At 39.5% G+C, this 21,420-nt stretch overlaps 1 protein-coding gene across 4 annotated transcripts; it reads right to left on the reverse strand.

The window, feature by feature from the left end:
- Positions 1–1,797: 1,797 nt before the first annotated feature.
- vegfab (vascular endothelial growth factor Ab) lies at positions 1,798–21,064 on the reverse strand. 4 transcript variants are annotated; one of them, XM_046874179.1, is made up of 8 exons: positions 20,095–21,063; positions 17,562–17,604; positions 16,930–17,126; positions 12,123–12,199; positions 11,977–12,009; positions 10,998–11,069; positions 3,207–3,353; positions 1,798–1,863 (listed from the first exon to the last, which is right to left on the reverse strand). In XM_046874179.1, the coding sequence occupies exons 1-8, from the start codon at positions 20,260–20,262 to the stop codon at positions 1,842–1,844; spliced, it is 759 nt and encodes a 252-aa protein (XP_046730135.1). In that variant the 5' UTR covers positions 20,263–21,063; the 3' UTR covers positions 1,798–1,841. The 4 variants fall into 4 exon arrangements, with proteins under 4 accessions (XP_046730135.1, XP_046730136.1, XP_046730137.1 ...); XM_046874180.1 differs by lacking the exon at positions 10,998–11,069 and having other exon boundaries at positions 20,095–21,058; XM_046874181.1 differs by lacking the exons at positions 1,798–1,863; positions 3,207–3,353; positions 10,998–11,069 and adding an exon at positions 3,381–4,108 and having other exon boundaries at positions 20,095–21,064.
- Positions 21,065–21,420: the final 356 nt, after the last annotated feature.

The following is a 21,420-nucleotide window of genomic DNA, read 5'->3' on the forward strand; positions in this document are numbered from 1 at the left end:
GCAATTCCTTCGACGTACATTACCCCAGAGCAAATGTGTGAAAAAGCCCCCCCTCTCCCAGGCGACGGCATGTGAGGAATCCAAAAACTTGCCCAAAGGAAAAAAAGACGAGATTTTCAAACGTTTTTTTTTTTTTTATAGAAAAAGAAAAAAATAAAATAAAATAAAAATAATAAAATGAAGGCGGAAAAAATAAGTAATATAATTTGAAAATAAATACATTTTACTACATTACAACGAAAAATACACACTCTCTCGCGCGCACACACACACACACACACACACACACACACACACACACATAAATCTAGACATATTTACAATGGAGTAAATAAATAACTGAGAATGTAAATAAACTAAAACAGGCAGTTTCGTCTTTATGATATAACAACAAAAATAAAATAGTGTTTGGTTTATTTTAGCTAGAAATTGATTGTTAGAGGGGATGAAGCCTCAAAAATACACTCTTGTTAAAAAGCCTTGTCTCTCTCTTACTCACACACTTAGCTTTTTTAATATAAACCACACAGCCCTTATATATATATATATATATATATATATATATATATATATATATATATATATATATATATATATATATATAATTTTTCTCTTCACACACACACAAACACACACATACATATATATATATATATATATATATATATATATATATATATATATATATATATATATATATATATGTGTGTGTGTGTGTGTGCGTGTGTGTGTGTGTGTGTGTGTGTGTGTGTGTGTGTGTGTGTGTGTGTGTGTGTGTGTGCAGAGAAAAAATCAAGGCAAAACAGGCTCAAGAAAAATCTATAGGAATGTACTCGCTTTTTCGGACAAAAGAAAAAAAAGAAAAAAAAGATTAGCAAATAACTACTATATAACACTGCACATAAATAGAACCAATTAAATATGGACAGAAAATACTGAAAAAAAAACAAAAAACACACACACATATATATATATATATATATATATATATATATATATATATATATATATATATATATATATATATATATACATACACAGTATATAGGTGTCAAAAAAAAAAAGAATTTAATAAAATGTTTCACTGCAGGCTGAATGACAGAAATTTAAAGACACATTCACACACACATACATTCATACGCACCCGCACACAAATACAGAAATAAGTGACCAAAACTAAACAAAAAAACTCAAGTAGTCGTCTGTCGCTCAGTGAATGAAGTCAAGTCGAAGAAACGTGGGATCCGTACAGACTAAGTGGCATTTGCTCGGAGCAGACGAAACGAGCTCTTCTGTCTTTTTTTTCGGTCGTTTTTCTCGCGATCCTTTCCTCTCGCGAGTCCGTGATCTCACGTTGGATCTCGAACTCTCTCTGAACGCCCGGGACACACTCCAGTATCCGATCGTTTTTCAGTCTCTCGTACGCGGTGTCCGTAAATCCGTGATCGTCCGCATGACGTGGCTTTGAATATAAAACAAAAAAAAAGAAAAAAATGGCTAATCCAGTGATATGCCGCGTCAGTCAGCGACTCGCACTCAGCCGATCAACAGGATCCTCCTAGGCAGCAGTTTAGCAGCAGATTTCTACCGTTCAGACTTCGCTTTCGAGAAAGAAAATCGCAAATATACACATCATATTGTGATATTTACAATGACGGGGGGAAGGGAGGTGTGTGTGTGCACGACTGGGGAAGACTCGCTCGGAAGGGGAATGCTTCAAGAGTCCAGGTCTCGAACAGATCTAACGGGTTTCAAAGTGCGGTGCTATTAATTATTAGTGTTTATGCCTTTATTCAGAAAAAAGAAAAAAAAAAAAAACAACAAAAAATGTTGATCGCTGCTCATCTCCTCGGTTTGTCACATCTAGGACAAAAAATAGTGTACGATTAGAAAAGGGATGTATACTATACATCAAATAGAGCAACACACACACTCTCACACACACTACAATTCCAAAAGTATTGGGAAACCTGATCTTTCCTGTTATATGTGCTTATTTTCCAAACTGCTACCACAAATCTGGAGTCACTCGATTGTACAGGACGTCTACAGATGGCGCTCTAATAAAATTTAAACTTGGAAACCCAACACCTTCCCAGCATGTCCCGATGCCCCTAAGCACAAAGTGAGCTCTTTAAAGGTCTGGTTTGCATGCTTTGGAGAGGAAGATCTTGCTGCTAGCTCTGATCTCATCCCTACTGAACACCTTTGGGATGAATGTGAACGCTGACTGCACCTCAGGTCTCCTCACCTTCATCAGTACCTGCCTTTCGTAACACCCTGGTGGCCGATGAGCATAAATATCAATAAGCGCACTCCAAAATCTAGTGGAACATCTTCCCAGAAGACTGTAGGGAATTAGAGGAGCAAATTGGGACTAAATACGGTATGCTAATGCTCAAAAATAACGTTCCGTACTTCTGACCAGTACCAATACTTTTGGAAATATTGTGTGTGTGTGTGTGTATATATATATATATATATATATATATATATATATATATATATATATATATATATAGACCAATAGACCAATAATTTGTGCCCAATATTTTCATTCGATCAATCAATTTCTCGTCGTTAAACCTTTTCCTGAGCGCGTTCTCTTAGCACCGCTGCTGCTACGTCAACATGATGCATAGTATACAGATTAACATGGCAGAGGTACAGCTGCATCTTCCTGAGAACCGAACAGGAAAAGGACGTCTGGTTTTTAATTCAAGTCAGACGGCACATAATGAAGTAAAAATGGCCAATTTGGCGTCTGAAATCTAAGTGAACGATCTGAATCTGATTGTTTTCGGTTGAATCATATCGAATCGAATCAAATGACTCTTATGAATCCTACGAAGCGGTGAATCGTATCGCATTGTGTCGAATCGAATCGAATCAGATGACTCGTATGAATCCTACGAAGCTGTGAATCGTATCGCATTGTGTCGAATCGAATCAAATAAAATGACTCGTATGAATCCTAAGAAGCGGTAAATCGTGTTGCGTTGTGTCTAATCGAATCGAATCGAATCCAATTAAATGACTCATATGAATCCTACGAAACGGTGAATCGTATCGCATTGTGTCGAGTCGAATCTAATCGAATAAAATGACTCGTATGAATTCTACAAAACTGCGAATCGTATCACGTCGCACCGGTAGCTGCTTTATATGCATCTTGAACGTATAATATGGAGATCATTCCTACTCACTTGCAAGTTCTCTCGTTCAGTTCGAGCTGCCTTAGCTTGCAGTCGGCCTCCGAGTGCTTGCAGGTGCACTGGCACGTTTCCGGGTCCTGAACGTAGAGCCGCTTTCTTCTCTCGGAGCATGTGACGCAGCACGGTTTACAGTGAGTACTGCAGAGAAACAAGACGCAAGTCAGTAAATCAAAAAAAAGAAATATATATACTGCATTTATAATAATTAGAAAAGCAAATCGTCACACATTCTGACACACTATGTTGTGAAGCAAGCGTTTTTATTGTCCCGAGTCTCCTGATTAGCCAGTAGCTATGGCAACAGCCCACCTGAGTGGATTGTGCATTGGGGGATTGGGAGCTGTTAGGCATGGCATAGCATGCACCTGCACTTGCACCTGCGAGCCCGGCCGAGGTGTAAAACATGTATCCGGGTAACCAGGTATATCCGCATGTACACAACACTGGATATGAACCACACACACATACATCTATCTCTAGTAATATACAAATAGACATTAAAACATACAAACGAAAAAAAGAGTCAAACGCAATTCGATTCAGTTCACATTCTTTATTTTTTTGCACTGTTGTCATGGTGCACAAACAAATACAATGCTGTTACAATAAGCTCCACTCATCTGGTCCAGTAGATTCTTCCAGCTGATTTAGCTGAAAATGTGTGAGGAGGTCTGAGGCGCCGTCAACGTTCCAATTCATCCCAATGATGTTCCATTGAGTTTACTGTGATATAGCAGGACATTCAAGATCTTCCCTTCCAAGCTGTAGCAACCATATCTTCATGGACTTGGGTTTCTACACAGGCTTGTTTGGTATCCTAATTCAAGTTTCAAGTTGAAGGGGAAAAAAATCAGGTGTCCCAATACTTTTGGCAACGGCGTCCACCTTTATTACTGTAATGATAGCAGAAAATAGTGTTTAATCGTCTAACAGGATGACATCTCCTCCTCCTGCAACGAATCTACTCCATTCTCGCATTCTACAATGCGCTGCACTGCAATGTTTTCTATGTTAATTACAATTTGCATAAATTTGCATACAGATGATTATATACATATATAATGACATCATTAACGTCATTTTTAGACATATCGTTAACACCAGACGTAGTCATTTGTTACCAATTCTACTATGTAATCAGGAACTGCTTGTTGGCAATGGTTTTGAACAAACCTCAAAACTTGGTGAAATCTCTGGTGAAAATTGCATCAGAATGATTCAGTCGTTATGTCACAACCTGACAAGCCGAGGACCTTGTGATTATCCACTGTTCATAGAACTGCAGTTATATCTGCATCCATTTCACCAGGCTTTCTAAACAAAAGTTTAACATCTGGATTCTCCATAGAACATGGCCTGGTCAACTGGAAAAGTGCTCATAGATAAGAGCTCCTGAACAATTACAGTAGTGGCCATGATGATGATGATGAAACACTCCTTGTGGAATGAAAAGGAAGGTAGCAGTAAGGAGGCATGAATGTCCAGCCATAGTTTTGTAGACCTAGGTGAGGACTTCTGCCACCCAGTCCCCAAAATAAAGGGGCAGCCTCTACCCAAGGTTCTTGGGGGTATGTGGTGGATGAAAGCATTATTTCAGAAGCATTGTTATACCATTTTGCCTCCTGCATCCTCTGTGAAATGGCTAATACTTTAAGCACTGGGTAGAGCACCATGTCTGCTGGACCATTCTTGGAATAATTGCCATCTGGAACCATAGAAGTCGCAGATGCTAAGGGTTCTAGCATTGACTCACTATGGCTTATTGTTGGTAAGTCCAATAGAAGAAACATCAATTTCAGTTTCACAACATGCCTGAGTAGTTCAGAAGAAGATTGTGAAACAGAGCAAGTAGGAAGAACATGACGAACCAGGCCACCTTCAATTTCTAGTAGAATGATGAGTTTTGACCGTCTGTAGACATCACAATGCCTTCAGACAGTTGCAGGAGGTGTCTGTGTTGACCATCTTCGATTTGAAATAGTAACGCACCTAGGTGTACCCTTCTGTGCAACATCCGAAAACATCTGTATTATAAGAGAGCAATTTCAAGAGCAAATTAGGTGAATTCTACAAGGCAAGCCCTTTTTTTGAAAGACATTGAGTTGTGTCCTATGTGTCCATCTTACAATGTGGACCAGAGGCACTTTTGCTAATGTCCACATAGATGTGTTGATGTAGTACTTGCATTGCAGTCCAATCAATAGGTCCCCTTCTGGTATAGTGGTTAGGATGCGGCGCTCTCACCGCTGCGGCCTGGGTTCGATCCCCGGTCAGGGAACCAACCCCAGCCACTCTTAGTGCCGGTCCCAAGCCCGGATAAATGGGGAGAGTTGTGTTAGGAAGGGTATCCAGCGTAAAAACATGTGACAAATCAAACATGCGGATGGTCCGCTGTGGTGACCCCTAATGGGAGAAGCCGAAAAAAAGTTTATTGCAGTCCAATCAAACCTGGGGTATACTTCATAGACCATTGGACGCCAACCCAATTTGGGCCAGTGTCATCTGTCTACAAATTTGGCACTATGGGCTCAACAAATTGACCCCTGTCCATTGTGATTAAAAGAAATAGAATGATGGTTCGAATATATTATTATTAGTATTATTATATTGCTCATGTCTCCTTAATTTCATACAATCAAGTCCAGAATTACTGCCACCCTCGATACCCGGGCTACAGAAAATGCTGGTACAAAACAAAACCATGTGTCATAAATATCGCCACCTCTGATTTTATCACTTTGCACAACCTCTATTTGGCACCAAACCAGCACTTGATTGGAGCATTTCACCAGATTTTCCACTGTCCAAGGTCCTGACTTCTCTTCAGATTACTTCACAGGTAGAAACTGGGGTGGTCATTTAATTATTTGTGTGTGTGTGTGTGTGTGTGTGTGTGTGTGTGTGCATGTGCATTTGGAAACATGTTTCATGCCCAAAGATCCAAGCAGAATCTAGTAGATGCAGCCAGACTTTTGTTTGAAATCCAGTGCTACCATCACAGAACTTCCACCTTTAAGGACTTTTCTATGTTAATGTATTTAATTCTACCACAAACCCACCTTTTATTTTTCGTTGCCTCTATTTTTTTGACCACAGAACCCAGGTCCAGGCCATGTGTTTAAGGGTCCACTTGTGTCTAGACGCTTCTGTTTGTCGTTGATGAAGAAAACTTGGAGGCAAACCCCAAATTGTACCATCTATTGCTCTAACCATGGTCTTTTTGAACTTCATGGCGGATTCCTTGCAGTGCGTGGGAGTAAAATTACACTAGCATCTCAGTCCAGGTTGGGCGATTACAGGCCTTAATGACTGTGGATTTGGGATATGGGAACTTTTAGCAATAGAGCTATTTTTATAGCCTCGTTTATGGAGGGCAAACCAATTTTTGCTAATATTTCCCATGTTGCAGCTTAACTACAGGAATTTGTGTCCTCTGTGTCACCTCATATTGATGAATGATTGCTTAAGAGTTTCTTGAAACATTATTTTTTTTGGATGTAATCGAAGTCTATATAACACCTAAATTAGACCAAATTACTGGGACACGACTTTTCCAGAAATATGTGGTTCTTTTGAAAAACTTTTTCCCATAAACTGTAGTAGATTCGGATGGATATAGTTTATACAGATTGAAGTGGAAGATCATGAGTGGCCTCCTATAGAGCTATAAACTCTATTGAACACCTTTGGAATGAATTACAAATGAGCTCCAAATGTCCATAAACACTTTGGGGACTAAAGTATAAACTATTAGGGACAAATGGGGACTTTTTTCTATATATACCTGCAATAGAAACCTGACCATGATAATGCTGCGAAAAGTATTCCTATGTAAAAACTCAGAAGGCCCTTTCACAATGATAATGGTGCAATATGTAGTGTTTCATCAGTTTGAACTCAAGTTCGTGTGAACTAAAACAACCTGTCTAAAACTCTTATCTGGACTTCCAGGCAATCTAAACAGATTTTAACCCAGTTTGGGTTTTGGATGACATACTTCTAGATTTCAGCTGCTAGATTTCAGGGACGTGGTGCTGCAAAGGTTTATGTACATTTGGACAGAAAACGAATCCACGATCCTGGGCAGGAAAATGGGCCAAGCCTAAACTAGCCAACTTTTACCGTATTTAGCGATGAATCATTGGCCTGGAAAGTGGTGAAATTTGCTATACTATGCTACATTATATACGCAATAGGATCGGTTAGCAAAAAATGTGCAAAAATTTTCCAAAAATATCTGACAGGATGATAAGAAGCTCCAAAATGGAAGCAGGAAGCATTAATCGAAGGAGAGATCAACATTTCTGATCATTTCCTGGCCAAAGATTCATTGTATTGTCCAATTGTTTTCCACAAAGGGCAGGTTGTCTTCCAAGCAAGTCCACATCCAATTCTACCTGTTCGAATCGAAAGATTTTTAAACATGTTTTAATCACTAATTAGGTGATTGATTGGGATGAAAACCTGCACTTACACGGGTCCTTTGTGGAAAAGATTAGACAACCCCTGGTTTAGACCATTAAATAGTCTAATAGTTCAGCTTGGTGAACCTCCAAAGTTCAACACCTTACCCACTGAGCTTCAATATCTAAATCTACATACATTCATTACTGATGCTCTTCACTGAAGGGGATTTGAACTCATGATATCGTGTTTATGAAACTCATGATACGTCTAACATTTCACCAGATAGCAAATACATATAAAGTCTGACAATGACTAAAATTTGTGACGTATCTAAAGTTTCTAAAAATGTGTCCACCCTTTGCCGTGAAAGAAAAAATTTCAAGACATCAAAAATTGAAAAATTTAAAGTCGTAAAATTGCCCCTGGTTCTTCCACCGGACGTTGGCCGTCTCACTTGACTCTATTTCTACAGAAACTTTGTGTGAATTTCTTTGTTTTTTTAAATATTTTTTTCTACTAACACAATAATACAATATAACTGTTAAAGACACCATTATTTTAATATATAAATATATATTAAAAATGAAGGGTCTCTAAAAAAGATTCCTATTCTGGTTCATTAAGATAAAACAGTTAGAACAGAAACACAGGCCTAAATACAGTCATTTCAAATAACTAACTTAAAAAAAAAAAAAGAGCTGTTAAAGCTTCTAGTGGTCTATTGAAGGCAGACAATTCAGTGCTTGTATAAATTCAGAGCCTTTGAAAGGTTTGGAAAGTCTTTTGGAGACACCTGCATGCTCTTTTTGTTTCTATGCCGTGTAGTCGGGCGTTAAATAAGTGGGTAGTCCAAATGGGACATCAGAAGAGAATATGTTAGGAGACTAACACCGCCACAGACAAACGTGGAGGTGGACGATGAATGGTTTCGGATCAGTTGAAGGTGTCTTCACTAATCTCTAGTGAAGAACATCAAGTGAAGTATTTCAGCTGAATGATTCCAAGAGTGTCAATAAAAATTAAAAAAATAAGGAATATCTAGACATTCCTAGATTTGTTCTTTTAAATATCTTTATATATTACCTTATTTGTTTCATAGTAACAAAAGGAACATCCACGTGTCTTTCAAAAGCCACCAAAGATTAGGTGTTGCCAAATGTTTCACAGGGACTGGATAAAAAAGAAAAAGAAAAAAAAAAAAAAGGAATTTAACAAAAACATACAAATCTGCCTTTGATATTTCAAACTAGGGATGTTCCGTTCAAACAGAATACATGGAGTGAGAAAAAAAACGCATTCCCTCGCTCTTTCATCATAATCAAAACACAATGTTGGGCATATTCATAACCAAGAAAATACACGCTGACGTCTCAGCCCAAACTGGTGGTTTACATAAAAATCGCGAGGGGTAGAAACCCGAGCACGGATTCGATCTGTTTCGGATCATGTCTCATGAGTAATGTGGGGCGAGAGCCACTTCGAGACATTTAAGACAAAACACACAGGACCACATAAAAAAAAAATCCAAATTACAGCGAAAAAATTATCGTTAGGAAAAAAAAAAATGGGCACAATTCCAAACCAAGCCGTTCAAAGATTAGTGCCATGATGCGTAAGCCATGCAGCAGTAGGGTGTCGTATTGCTGTGAACATCTGAACTGGGTTTGTGGAGGACTTTCTGTACCAAACTAAATGATGGTTTGGTTAAAGAACCAGTTTTCGCATGCTAGCACAACTAGCCACATGATAATGTCGTAAAGGAAACGACGGAATGATTCGAGGCGACGTTGCGTTTCTAGAGTCACAATCGATTCGTACGCTACATGGACAAAATTCTTGATACACCAGACGTATGTGCTTCATTTCCACACGATTCACGATACAGGTTTTTTGGTGCACTAGCATGTAGTTTCCCCCTTTTTTTGTGGCCCATAATTTGTTCCAGTATGAAAATGCCTCCAAGAACATATAGGTTTCAATGGTTGATAGGTTGATTGGCCTGCTAGAGAGGTATAAATCTTACTGAGGATGAGTTTCCAGACTGATTGCCCCCCAGTCCTCCTCAAAATCCATAAATGTCTTCCCAGAAGAGTGGAGGTTTTTATAAGAGACTCAATGTGGAAACAGCACATAGCATCACATAGTGTCAACAAACCTTTTTCCATCTACTGTAATGTGTACGTTTCTCAAAATCGTATCGGATCATGTGGAAGCCTGAGGCTGATTTTGAAACGCAACCTTTTGAGAAAGGAACGAAAATATATAAGGATAAAAGCTGAAAAGGAATTTAGCATTCACGGTATTATTGCCTTCTGGACTTCTACGGGTACTGAATGCATCCGCTATTACGTTAACGCCATCATTTTTATTTTTTTTATTCAGAGCGACTTTGATCTTATTTATCCAACTAAACTGTAATGTGGTAAAGGGCCTTGCTCAGGGGCCCAGCTTGGTGTGGCTTGTTTTTACACTCACATCCTTCAGAAGGTCTAATACCTTAACCATTAAACTACCATCTCCCATAAATTATGACCATACAATTTAATCCAATCCTATTTATTTAATCTAATGGATGCTAACCGCAAAATTTCATTGGCTCAGAACTTTAATAGTGACAATTAAACAACTTATTGCCAATTTTTCCCTCTAATCATGGCTTATGAACGCGCTACCCGGGTTTTCTTTCACGTTTCCGAACATGTCCAGCATTCTGACACTAACCTTTATTTAGGGGCGGGGCTTAACATCGCTAAACTCCCATTGGCTAGTAAGATTGTGATGGACAGCTCCCGGAAGTCATTTAATGAACTTTAGAAAGCGTTCTAAATGGTATTAGGTAATTAAGAGGTAAGAGACAGAAAATTTAAGTATTACTTACAAACTAATATGTAAGTTAGTAATTAAGAGTTAAAAAAATTGATGCTAAGCTCCACCTCCAGTGGGAGAAGGCTGAGATTTGAAAACATACAGATCTTGGAACGTCTAATGCCTAATAATATAATAATCCATCTTGGTTTTTTTTGTTCCTTTCTTAAAAAGTTATGTTCAACGTTAATGGGACGATATGAAAATTATTTATATTGCCGTTCCCAATTAGGGGAGGGGTCGGGGGTAATGCGGCAGGGTTTTGCGATTGAGTCGAAGCTTCGATTTGGTTCAAAATAAAAAATATAAATCAATAAAATAAAATCAAAAGTTACGTTTTATGTAGCGTAGATTAACGCTAATAAATTGTGATTTGTTTGTATTTTTTTTATTGCAATTTTTTCCCGCTTAAATTAAAGGAGACAGCAGATCTCCTCCCAAATTAATTTGATGACCAAGAGCATAACACTCAGGTGCAGGTGGGTGGAGGAGAAGGCTGAGGTAACGTACAAATCCCGCGTTTTGTCACGGTTTTTCTTTCGCTTCCCCTTTTGACCTTTCCCCTTGCCTCGGCGAGGTTCTCTGAAAAAATGAACGTAGAAACACAAATAATGCTTAAAATGTTGGCCATACATGGCAACCCGTTATATAAGCAGGACCAATGGATGTTAAATGGACATTAATATTGAGACACCTGATGTTTCTATACATTACATGTGGTTCTTTACCAAAATGTTCCTACAAACACATGAAATTTTCCGTTCCCTTCAACTACCAGAACCAAACCTGTTCATGAACATGAGCTCCATGAAGATATGGGGTTGGAGTGGAAGATCTCGAGTGGACATCTATAGCGATATAAAGCCTATTAAAGACTTTTAGAGATGGAGTGCTGATTGTACCCCAAGCCTCCTTCTCACATCTCTAGAAATCTTTTGGAACACCTTTTTCAGAAGATTCCACGATATTTCAAGAGCAAAAAACGAGACTGAATATGAAATTTGATATGTTTAAAAAGCATTAAAAACCTGATGGTCCACAAACTTTTGCCTGTATAATGTATATGGGAAGATGCATTTTTTTTGTATATTTTCCAAGTTGTTAACCAGGAAAAGCCTTCTCAGTTATAACCTTTGGCTTTACAGATACGGTACTCAGAAGCAATCGAAACGATCTCTACCCCGTTTAGACCTTGACCGCCATTTCCTGACCTCCACGAAGAACAAAGCTACCACCAAAGCCATAATTTAGGGACACAAGCGCACAAGTGGATCGTCCCATATCCGAGGCTGAGATAAAGCACGACAGCGGCTTGGAGGAAATCATAAAAAGTAGAAGCTACACTCGAAATCGCACTCTTATCTCAGAGCAGGAAAGATACCGGAGCTAATGAAAACCTCATCAAGAAAATTTACAGATCATAAAAAAAATTTTTTTTTTTAAATGTTTCAATAGGACAATCGTGATTTGAAAAAACGTGAGCACTTACATTTCTGTCTTATCCTGGAAGTCCTTCTTTACTCTGAAAGCAAACGAAAGAGAGAAATTACGTTTAGGCGTCATTTCATTCAAATCCACAGCTAATCACTTCGGCTAATCATGTTATGCTAGGTCAGGTTTTGAAGAGGAACGTACCTGCATTCACATTCAGTGTGTTCTGCAAAACTCATTGGGTAGTTGCGCTTGATGCGCAGGGGTTTTAATTTTTGTACCTAGAAAAAGGGAGAAAAAAAGGGAAAATGATTATGATGCAGAATAAATCATATCATTCATTGAAAAAAATAAATAAATAAAAATTAAAAATAAAAGATTTTGTGAAAGGTGACTACGCTAAGAATTATAACACATAATTATAAAAAGGTATCATTTTTTTTTACAATGTTTTATAATATAGTATATTTTAGTATATATGTAATAGAGGATAAAAAAAATCTACATATAAATGGCAAAACAAGAACAAAATGCAAGAACTTCTCTTTACAGTAAGCACCATAATAGCAGTATACACAAAAGTTTGTGGACACCTGAGTAAGATTCCTTTGTGCTTTTTGAAACATTCCCATTTCCTGGGCAATTGCAATCAGCATTCCAATTCATCCAGAAGGGGTTCAATAGTGTTGATTGCTCTATAGCAGGCCACTCAAGAGCTTCCGCTCCAACCAATATCTTTATAAAGCTGGATTTGTGCACAGGCGCATCTGCATGTCGGAATAAGTTTGAGTCTTATTTACAAATAGTGGGGGCACCGGTTTTGTAGTAACACTTTGGCTGAGAAAAAAAAAAAGAAATCGGGTGTCCGAATACTTTTGGGACACCGGTAAGAGAATAGATAAGGGGAAAAAAAAGAGGTGTCCCAATACTTTTGTCCGTAGTGTACATAGTGTAGCTATATGTATGTAGTTTATCCTGACAAACAAACTTTTACAGTTCTTGCATTATCGGAACGTTGAGTTCAAATCCAAGTGCCCAAGTCAAATCAAGTGTTAAAAAAAAAAAAAAAAATATATATATATATATATATATATATATATATATATATATATATATATATATATATATATATCTTTTCGAAAGAAATGAAAGTAAAACCGGGTTTTTCTCAATTGAGCGTTCAAACAAAACAGTGAAAGATTTACAGTAAAAGGAAAGAAAAAAAAGAAAAGAAACACAGGACAAGGTTTATCTTGGCAGGGTTTTCAGGACAGAAAGCCAGGAAGCGGCAGCCTTTTAAAAGACGGAGGTTTGTGTAGGAAACGATATCTGTAGCATCAAACTCTCGTCTGTGTGAAAGCGTGTCATTTCAGGAGGAGATATTTGAACTAGATTGATCGAAAGTTAAATATGAGGGTAAATGGGGCATGAAAACGTACAAATTATTGCATGCGGATAAAGAACCAGGTGTATAAATGTAGAGTATGAGAAGATACACGAGGCTCTGAGACGCATCCGGAGAAGTTTTTTCACAAATCGACATTTTACTGCATTCTTTATTCCGATAGAATAGGATTTGTGAGCGATTTACATCCAGCTCAACACACGTACGTCGACTTTGTCCTGTGTTTCTGACTGAGGTCAAGCTAGCAGGGCTAGTGCTAGTGCTAGTGCTAGACAGGAACTCTGGATAGCGTCGGATCTGCCGTCTAGACGATAGATTGTCCTCATTTGCTGTTAAAACAATTGCCATTCTTCTGGGAAGACGTTGCACTAGATTTTTGTGGAGATTTGTAGCTCATTCAACCGAAAGGGTGTTAGCAAACTCAGTGGTCCGATTCATCCCAACGATGTTCCACAGCAGAACCCGTATCTTCATAAAGCTGAAACAGGTTTGAGTCTCCTAGTTCAGCCGAATGGAAAATTCCATGTAACTACATCAGGACCTCAGGTGCTTCTGTCCAGAGTTACACCTCAGAAGAAATATCAAACGGAAATATCGCAACGCGATACGCGATCAAACCTCGTCTCACCGGGATTTTATGTCAGGATATTCAAAACAACAGATACAGGTAGCAAGAACTGGTTTCCACACAGCTCAAGCCGATCCCATCAGGCGATATCTCATTTCTGATCGTTTTGATGCTGTTTTAGATTTCTTCCTATGCCGCTCCATTCTTGTTTTGGTTTGGATAACCAATGCTCTCATGTGTAGCGCGAAACTCTCAGGGACTTCACGAGATTACAATTTTTATTCACCTAGCTAGAAGCCACTAGCGAGCAGAAACAACAGCAATTGCTAGGTAGTGTTTATGCTAGGAAACTAGCACCAATATTATATGTTAGGTTATATTACTGTATATTATATTATGCTAGGAAACTAGCACACCACTATAGTATATAATATATGATACTAGGAAACTAGCACATCAATATTGTAATCATATAGCATATGATGCGAGGTAAGTAGCACACCAATATTTTATTATATGATGCTAGGAAACTAGCACGATCATAATTAGCCAAAAAAATATTTATTGTCTCTTAACTGCTCCGGTTTTGGAACTACTAGCAAAAACACTTTGCCACCATTGAGAATACAGAAAGCTTAGCACAATTCATAAACTCTTTAGACCCTTTTCGTGTTCTTCCTTCAATTTATTTTTATAAGTAGACTGCTTTTAACAATGGACATGGTATCAAAGCAGCTTGAGATAAAGCGGTTATAAAATAATGTATATGCAGGTATTCCCCGACAATTGTTCGATCTCACGCTAACGTTAGCATATTGAAAAATTGTACAACAACAAATGTACATTTTCGTGCTGCATTGAAATGTTCGTACGATACGTTGAAACGCTGCCAGGATGTACGCATCTGAAAGAACTAATCCACATGCATATATATATATATATATATATATATATATATATATATATATATATATATATATATATATATATATACTGTAAAGTTTTTACAGTACGGTGCTGTAAATTGCTCAGATTTGCTAAATGATGTATTGTAATGTGATAAATTATGAACCGATTATTAACAAATTACATCACAGAAGTGAAGTTCTGACTCCTGGGTAAACAAGGACATGTCAGGATATTACACATTAGGATGGGGGTCCTCGTAAACGTATTTTAAATCATCTTGTACAACATGGAGTCCATGATACCATGTACCCAAAGGAACAATTGCATTTTGGCAGACGCCCCTTTCTATCCAGAGCGACTTTTATCTTATTTGCACGACTGAGCAGATATGGGAATCAGGGGCCTGACTCAGGGGCCCAGGAGTGTTTTTTTGGTTTGGCTGATGACCTTCAGATTTAAAGTCCAACGCCTTAAAGACTACGCTACCAGTATCCCTTTTGCCAGTTTTTGGAGCTTTGCCAGATTTCAGAGATTCAGAGAACCCTGTGCTGCTCTTGCGAGGCAAAAAAAACAAAAACGTCCTTCTCCAGACAGTCTTCTTAATGATTGCCCTGAGAGGACACAGACGTTCTCCTGTGTGCAGCTATTTTTAGTCGCATTGTCTGATTTACGATGCTCAGTGCAATTTTTTGTCCCGTTTTATTTATGTATCCGGTGCTCATATAATCTTCGCCGGGTCGCTGACTAAGCAAATATGGCTCCTGCGTCACCTCAGAGTTATAACCCAGGAAAGACGAGGACAAAGGTATTAAGACGCTGGACTTTTTCAGACATATGTGGTTGCTTTCTCAAATAGTTACCACAGAACCTGAGGCACACAAATGTATAAAGATGAGCTGGCATGAAATTTTCCTTTTAAATCTCCACAATTATTGTTCTAGTGGAACGTCTACCCAGGAGAGTGGAGGTGATTATACCAGCAAATGAGGACTAAATGTGGAATTTGATGCTCACAAGCTAGCTATGAGGAAGTCTACAAATAGGAGCCTTCATGCAACAGGGAGGAAACCTTAAGAACTCAGGGATTCAGTGACCAATTTGTTATAAACAGCCCCTTTCAAAAGTATTGGAACGCCGATGTTTTGCGATACGCCGAAGACATCTGGGGTTGAGCTCAGAAGATGAATTTTTACAACAATTGACGTCTAGACGAGTTGAAAACCTGAATGTCTGCTCTTGGTTTGAGTAATAAGGATATAATTACATATTATAATTACATATATACATTATATGTAAAGGATGAACCAAAACAAAGACCAGAGAGCTGTCTATGGGAGTAAAGTCATTTGAATGCTCAGAGAAGATGAAAGTTCCATCACAGGCATTGCATTTGAAATGTCCTGAAAGAGAAAGAACCCACTGGAGAACTAACCAGGCACTAGAGCAGGTCAGCTAAGAAAACATGATTCTGTGAAGAAAACACATAACAAGTTCTGAAGTTTAAACTCCAAAGTGTGGGGAAAGAAAGGATCTGCTCATGATCCAATTCAAACAAGCTCATCAGTGAAGCACGGTGGAGGCTGCATCATGGCCCGGGCTTGCATTTCTACTTGTGGAACGGACTCGCAAAATCTCCAGCGATGATCGACCTCATAGCGGAAGCTTTAACATGAATTCAGGGGTCTACAGATTTAACGAGAAATCAAATTGGGAGGTACTTCACAATGCTGGAGGACACTGGTCCGAGACACATCATCATCCCAACCTATGAGTCTGTTGGGGGAAGTGGACGTTTTAAGATCAGCTCACCTCCTGGAGAGAAGACTGAAGGGAGATCATGTGCTTTCCAAAGCGAATAACATCTCAAAGAAGCTACAAGCATGTCGTAGCATCCCGAAAAAAGATTCCTCGCCAAAGGTGCCGAGTTTCTCAGTGGTTTTGTGGAGATTTGTGGAGATTAATTCACCCAAAAGGTGTTTATAGCTCTATAGCAGGCCACAAGATCTTTAAGAGTTCATGATGGAGTTGAACTCCAATATACTGTCCAATCCAATTTCTCTATACAAACAAAAATTCGCCTTCAGAAGGTTTTCATGGAGCAGTGTGTGTGTGCGGAGTGGTTTTCTAACCTCCATGGTGATGTTGCGCGTGGCGGTGGGCGCGCACTCCAACATCTCGTCGTTGCAGCAGCCGGCACAGCGCATGAGCACCACGCAGGACGGAATGAAAATGTGCTCGATGTCTTCTGGATACTCCTGATGGACCTCCACGAGCATTTCCCGTGGCCGGCACATCGACTTATTGTAGACCTCGGTAAATGGCACGACTGCGGAGGGACATACAGGCATTATTATTATTATTATTATTATTATTATTATTATTATTATCATTATCATTATTTGCTAGTAAATATATCAACATGATCCAATTATCAGTAATAACATTGTAATGCCTGTGACCTCAGTTAATGCTTCACATTAAATCCAATCTATACAAGGACACTATATATGATCAGGGGTTATAAACTGGCCATTATTTATTCATGCTCCTCTAATATAAACAAAATACACACAATACACAACAATAAAATTATGTCTGTTTGTGTGTTTGTATTAGAATCTAGTGCATTCATATATATGTCCAGTAGAGGGAGCATGTGTAAATATAAAAAAATCTATATATATGTATTGGGAAAAAATTACATTTAAAAATAAATAAATACATTTTATGGTATTGATTATTATTTCTTCACTTCACTTACCTTCAATCGCGCTGCCTCCATTTTCTTTAGGGATATAGGCACTCTGAGGGGGGGAAAAAAGGCCATGCGGTGAGAAATCGAACCACAATTTCGTCAATCCGAACGATTCGAAATTCGAAAAATCGATTGCAAATAAGGAAGCAAAATGTTTTTTTTTTTCTTTCTGGTTATTCAAGTTTTACCTATTTTCCTGGAATACTCATAATTTTTTTTTTTCTTTTTTTTTTTTAGTAAGAATTCAGGTGTGTGTGTGTGTGTGGGGGGTCATGGTTTCATGCATTTTCTACATTGCCGATAAATAGAGGACAAAAAAAAAGGTTTGGCTATGTCATTATTATAGCGCCATGCAAATCCGACTGCTTGATGCAACCTCTGTCATTCATTGCATGTCAGCGAGTCGGGTGACGTCATGTTGGGACGGCTGCCAACGCGAGGTAAACCAAACCCTCCAGCTCGAAACCACAGACTTGGCGGATGTTTAAAGAGCGTTGCCGTACGTTTGAAGACAAAAAAATGGGAGCATTTCATTTATCCGGTCCAAACTCTCCTGGGAAGATCCACTAGATTTTCTGGAGCTCATTCGTCTACAAGGGTGTTAGTAAAGTGATGTAAGGTGACGTGAAAAGGCCTGTGGTGCACAATTCATCATTTTCAATAGGGTTCTGCCGGTCAAGCTCTTCCATTATGGCTTTGTCTACAGGGGTATTGTCATCCTGGAGCAGGTTTGGATCTATTGCAGTTGTATAAACTGGAAAAGTCCAATACATTGGACCAGGTAGTCTTACCACGGATTGAATTGCATGACTCTGCAAAAAAGTATAGGATTCCAATGCAGATCTCCGAAAGTCACGTGTCAGCGTTCGCAGTTTGGTTAAATCGATAGAAACGGCGGCAATCGATAGGGTGCACGGCTCGGGTTCGACATATCCAATGGCTCAATGATCCGATTGTCTTTGGCCGATTCGCTGTAATGACAAAAGTATTGGGACACCTGACTTTCCCAGCCGTACTGTATAAGTTTTTTCCTTCAAAGCACACACTTGTATAGGATTGAATGAAATTCATGTCCCACCCTGCGCAAAGCCGTCTACATACGGAACACACCCCAGCACTCTGTACTCGACTTTGTGCCTAAATGTGCACAAATCTCCACAAAATCCAGTAGAACATCTGATTTTCTTAAAAAAGTGAAGGTCATATAAAGAATGGGATGGTCAGGTGTCCACAAACTTTTGACCATATAGTGTAGAATGACTGAACCATAGTAATAAAACAATACATAATAACAATTCTTATAATAATAATAATAATTCTTATTATTATTACTAACAAACTAATATTACTTATTCTTTTCCTCGGGTCTTCTAAGAAATGCCCCATAACTGTCCGATTCCTCCCCCCCTGAGTGTCAAAGTGATACCCTCTGGTGCTGAACATCTCCAAAGAGCCGGCACACTGTTTCCGTTGTGTCCGGCTCAATTTCATCACACTGCTGATATTGTCTTCGCCTCCGAGGACGTCTGGGCGGAACTATTTGCGGCTGTTCGTCTCGTTTTTTTTTTTTTTTTGGTGATTGGGTACTGGTTTAATCTGGTTGATCGTAGGAGATCAGTTGTCAAACCAGAGCTTATCGTATATTACGGCATTTGGCATTTATCCAGATGGGCAACACAGAGGTTGAGAAGTTAAGGGCCTTGCTCGGGGGCCCATAAGTGGCAACTTGGTGGTGGTGGGATTTGAACTCATGACCTTCTGAGCAGATATTAAGCATCGAGTTACATCATTTCTCAATACGCAAAGATTTCTTGCGCTCGAGCTTTAATTCTGATCAAAGACTTAATGCCCCCCCACCCCTTATTACCCCACTCCACCCTGATTTATACGGTCTCATTATAGTGCATCTATACCTGTTCGACTTGCTACTATAAAAAGTTTCAGTTCATTCAAAATCTTGGCTAGGTGCCTACTACGAAAATTCCTGCTCTGATTTAAAAAAATATATAAAACGCGTGTTATGACGTCATAATGTTTTTTTTGTTTGTTTGTTTAGTTTTTGTGACGTCACGCTCGCGGTGGGATTCACTCCTGGGCGAGCTGGCACAGCTCAATGGAGCACACTGCGCCTTTAATATCTCCAAGGTGGCTGTGACGAGAGGCCTTCAAACCGAATTCACGCTCCACTTCTGCCGCGCACACGCACACTGACGCGCTCAGACGCGCGCGCACGCACACGCGAGCTGGTAGTAGTGGTGTGCGTGTGTGTGCGTGTGTGTGTGTGTGTGTGTGTGTGTGTGTGTGTGTGTGTGTGTGTGTGTGTGAACGCGTGATCAGACTTTTTGATTAGGAGTCCATAAAATCCCGGGGAGGTGCGTTCGAGCGCAACACGACTCCGATGACCTCAGGGACAAGGACGTCCTTGTCAAACCAAGCGCGCGCCTGGTGTGGTGCGAACAAAACGCGTGAGAAGGAAAAAAAGGGGGAGAGAAAGAGAAAGAGAGAGAGTGCAAGCAGGAGAAGGAACACCAAAACTTACCTTGACAGCTGAGAAATAAAGCAGCGTGACGCAAAACAATTGCAACAAGCGCACGGCCAAGTTCATGACGGACATGGCGCAGCGCGAGAGTCTGATCAGAACCCCGTCGTAGGATCGGCGGACTTGTTCAAACGCATTAGAGAGAGTCTCAGATAGCAGGGCAGACATGGATGATGCACTTCCGAAAAAAAAAAAGATGACGAAACTGATCAGGCTAGAGTCCCATTTCTTTTTTTTTGGTCCCAATAGACAAGAAAGAACACCTGATGGAAAAAAAGGAAAGACCGGGGAGTTGGAGGTGGGGGAAAGGGGGCACGAGAGAGAGAAAGAGAGAGATGGAGGGATGAAAAAAAGAGACGTCGGGTTCAACTGTTGCCGATGCTTTTTAAAATATCCAGAAACGTCAGAAGCCACGAAGCGAATCCGTTCACATGGTCCCGACCGGGCGATTTGAGCTCGTGCTCACACGACTTTACAATCCACATCACAGAAGGAGAATAATCCCATGATCGATCCTGCACGCTGTGATGAAATGATTTGTTTAAAGGAAACTAGAAGTCTGGTGGAAGTTTGAGTTGAGAAAAATCACAACCAAAAGTGTCCGGGAAAAGCCGGGAGTTTTCTTCTTTCTCTTCTGTTATTCAAAATATTAAAAATTAAAAAAAACAAAACAAACTTGAGAATCCGCTTCTTTTTAGCTGCTGTTTCTTTGTGATGGATTTTTTTTTTTCACCTAATAATCTTGATTTCTTTGTGGGTTCTGGAGCCGGAGTCTGGATGAAGCGATGCGCTCGAAGGGTTTCAACTGGCGGTCACTCCGGCAGCAGCGCACTGAGTTGAAACACACGAACGCGTCTGATTGGAGGAGAGCGCTGAGTGGGCGTGTCCAGAGTCCTTTTTCCCATTTTTCTTTTCCTTTTTTTTTTTGGTAAAGCATTGATGTGCAGTGCGGCATTACGCACGACTCGAAATGAACGTACACGCTTCGTGGTGGTGGTGGTGTGTGTGTGTGTGTGTGTGTGTGTGTGTGTGTGTGTGTGTGTGTGTAAGGTTATCTTATTAGGGGTGAGAACAATACACTGGGATCAGTGTGTGCGTGTATATATGTGTGTATATATGTGTGTGTGTGTGTGTGTGTGTGTGTGTGTGTGTGTGTGTGTACCGAACCCAGTGTATTGTTCCCACCCTATTAGACTTTTTTTCTTTCTTTGCACCCCTTTCCATTATCTCTATGCATTAGTGACGTCACAAATTCTACGTGGTGCTGCAGCTTCGCACCTCTGTGGTTCGGCTGAAATAGCACGCGCTGCCTCTGTAAGGGATGTA

This window comes from Silurus meridionalis, chromosome 18 (genome assembly GCF_014805685.1).
Source record: "Silurus meridionalis isolate SWU-2019-XX chromosome 18, ASM1480568v1, whole genome shotgun sequence".
Lineage (NCBI taxonomy): Eukaryota > Metazoa > Chordata > Actinopteri > Siluriformes > Siluridae > Silurus > Silurus meridionalis.

Coding starts and splice junctions, on each gene's coding strand:
- vegfab (XM_046874179.1), bottom strand. CDS start 20,262: ATGTCTGCCCTGCTATCTGAGACTCTCTCTAATGCGTTTGAACAAGTC. Junction 12,200..16,929: donor CGCGCAACATCACCATGGAG/GTTAGAAAACCA, acceptor CCCTTTTTCTAG/GTACAAAAATTAAAACCCCT. Junction 11,070..11,976: donor TTCCAGGATAAGACAGAAAT/GTAAGTGCTCAC, acceptor TCATTTTTTCAG/AGAACCTCGCCGAGGCAAGG.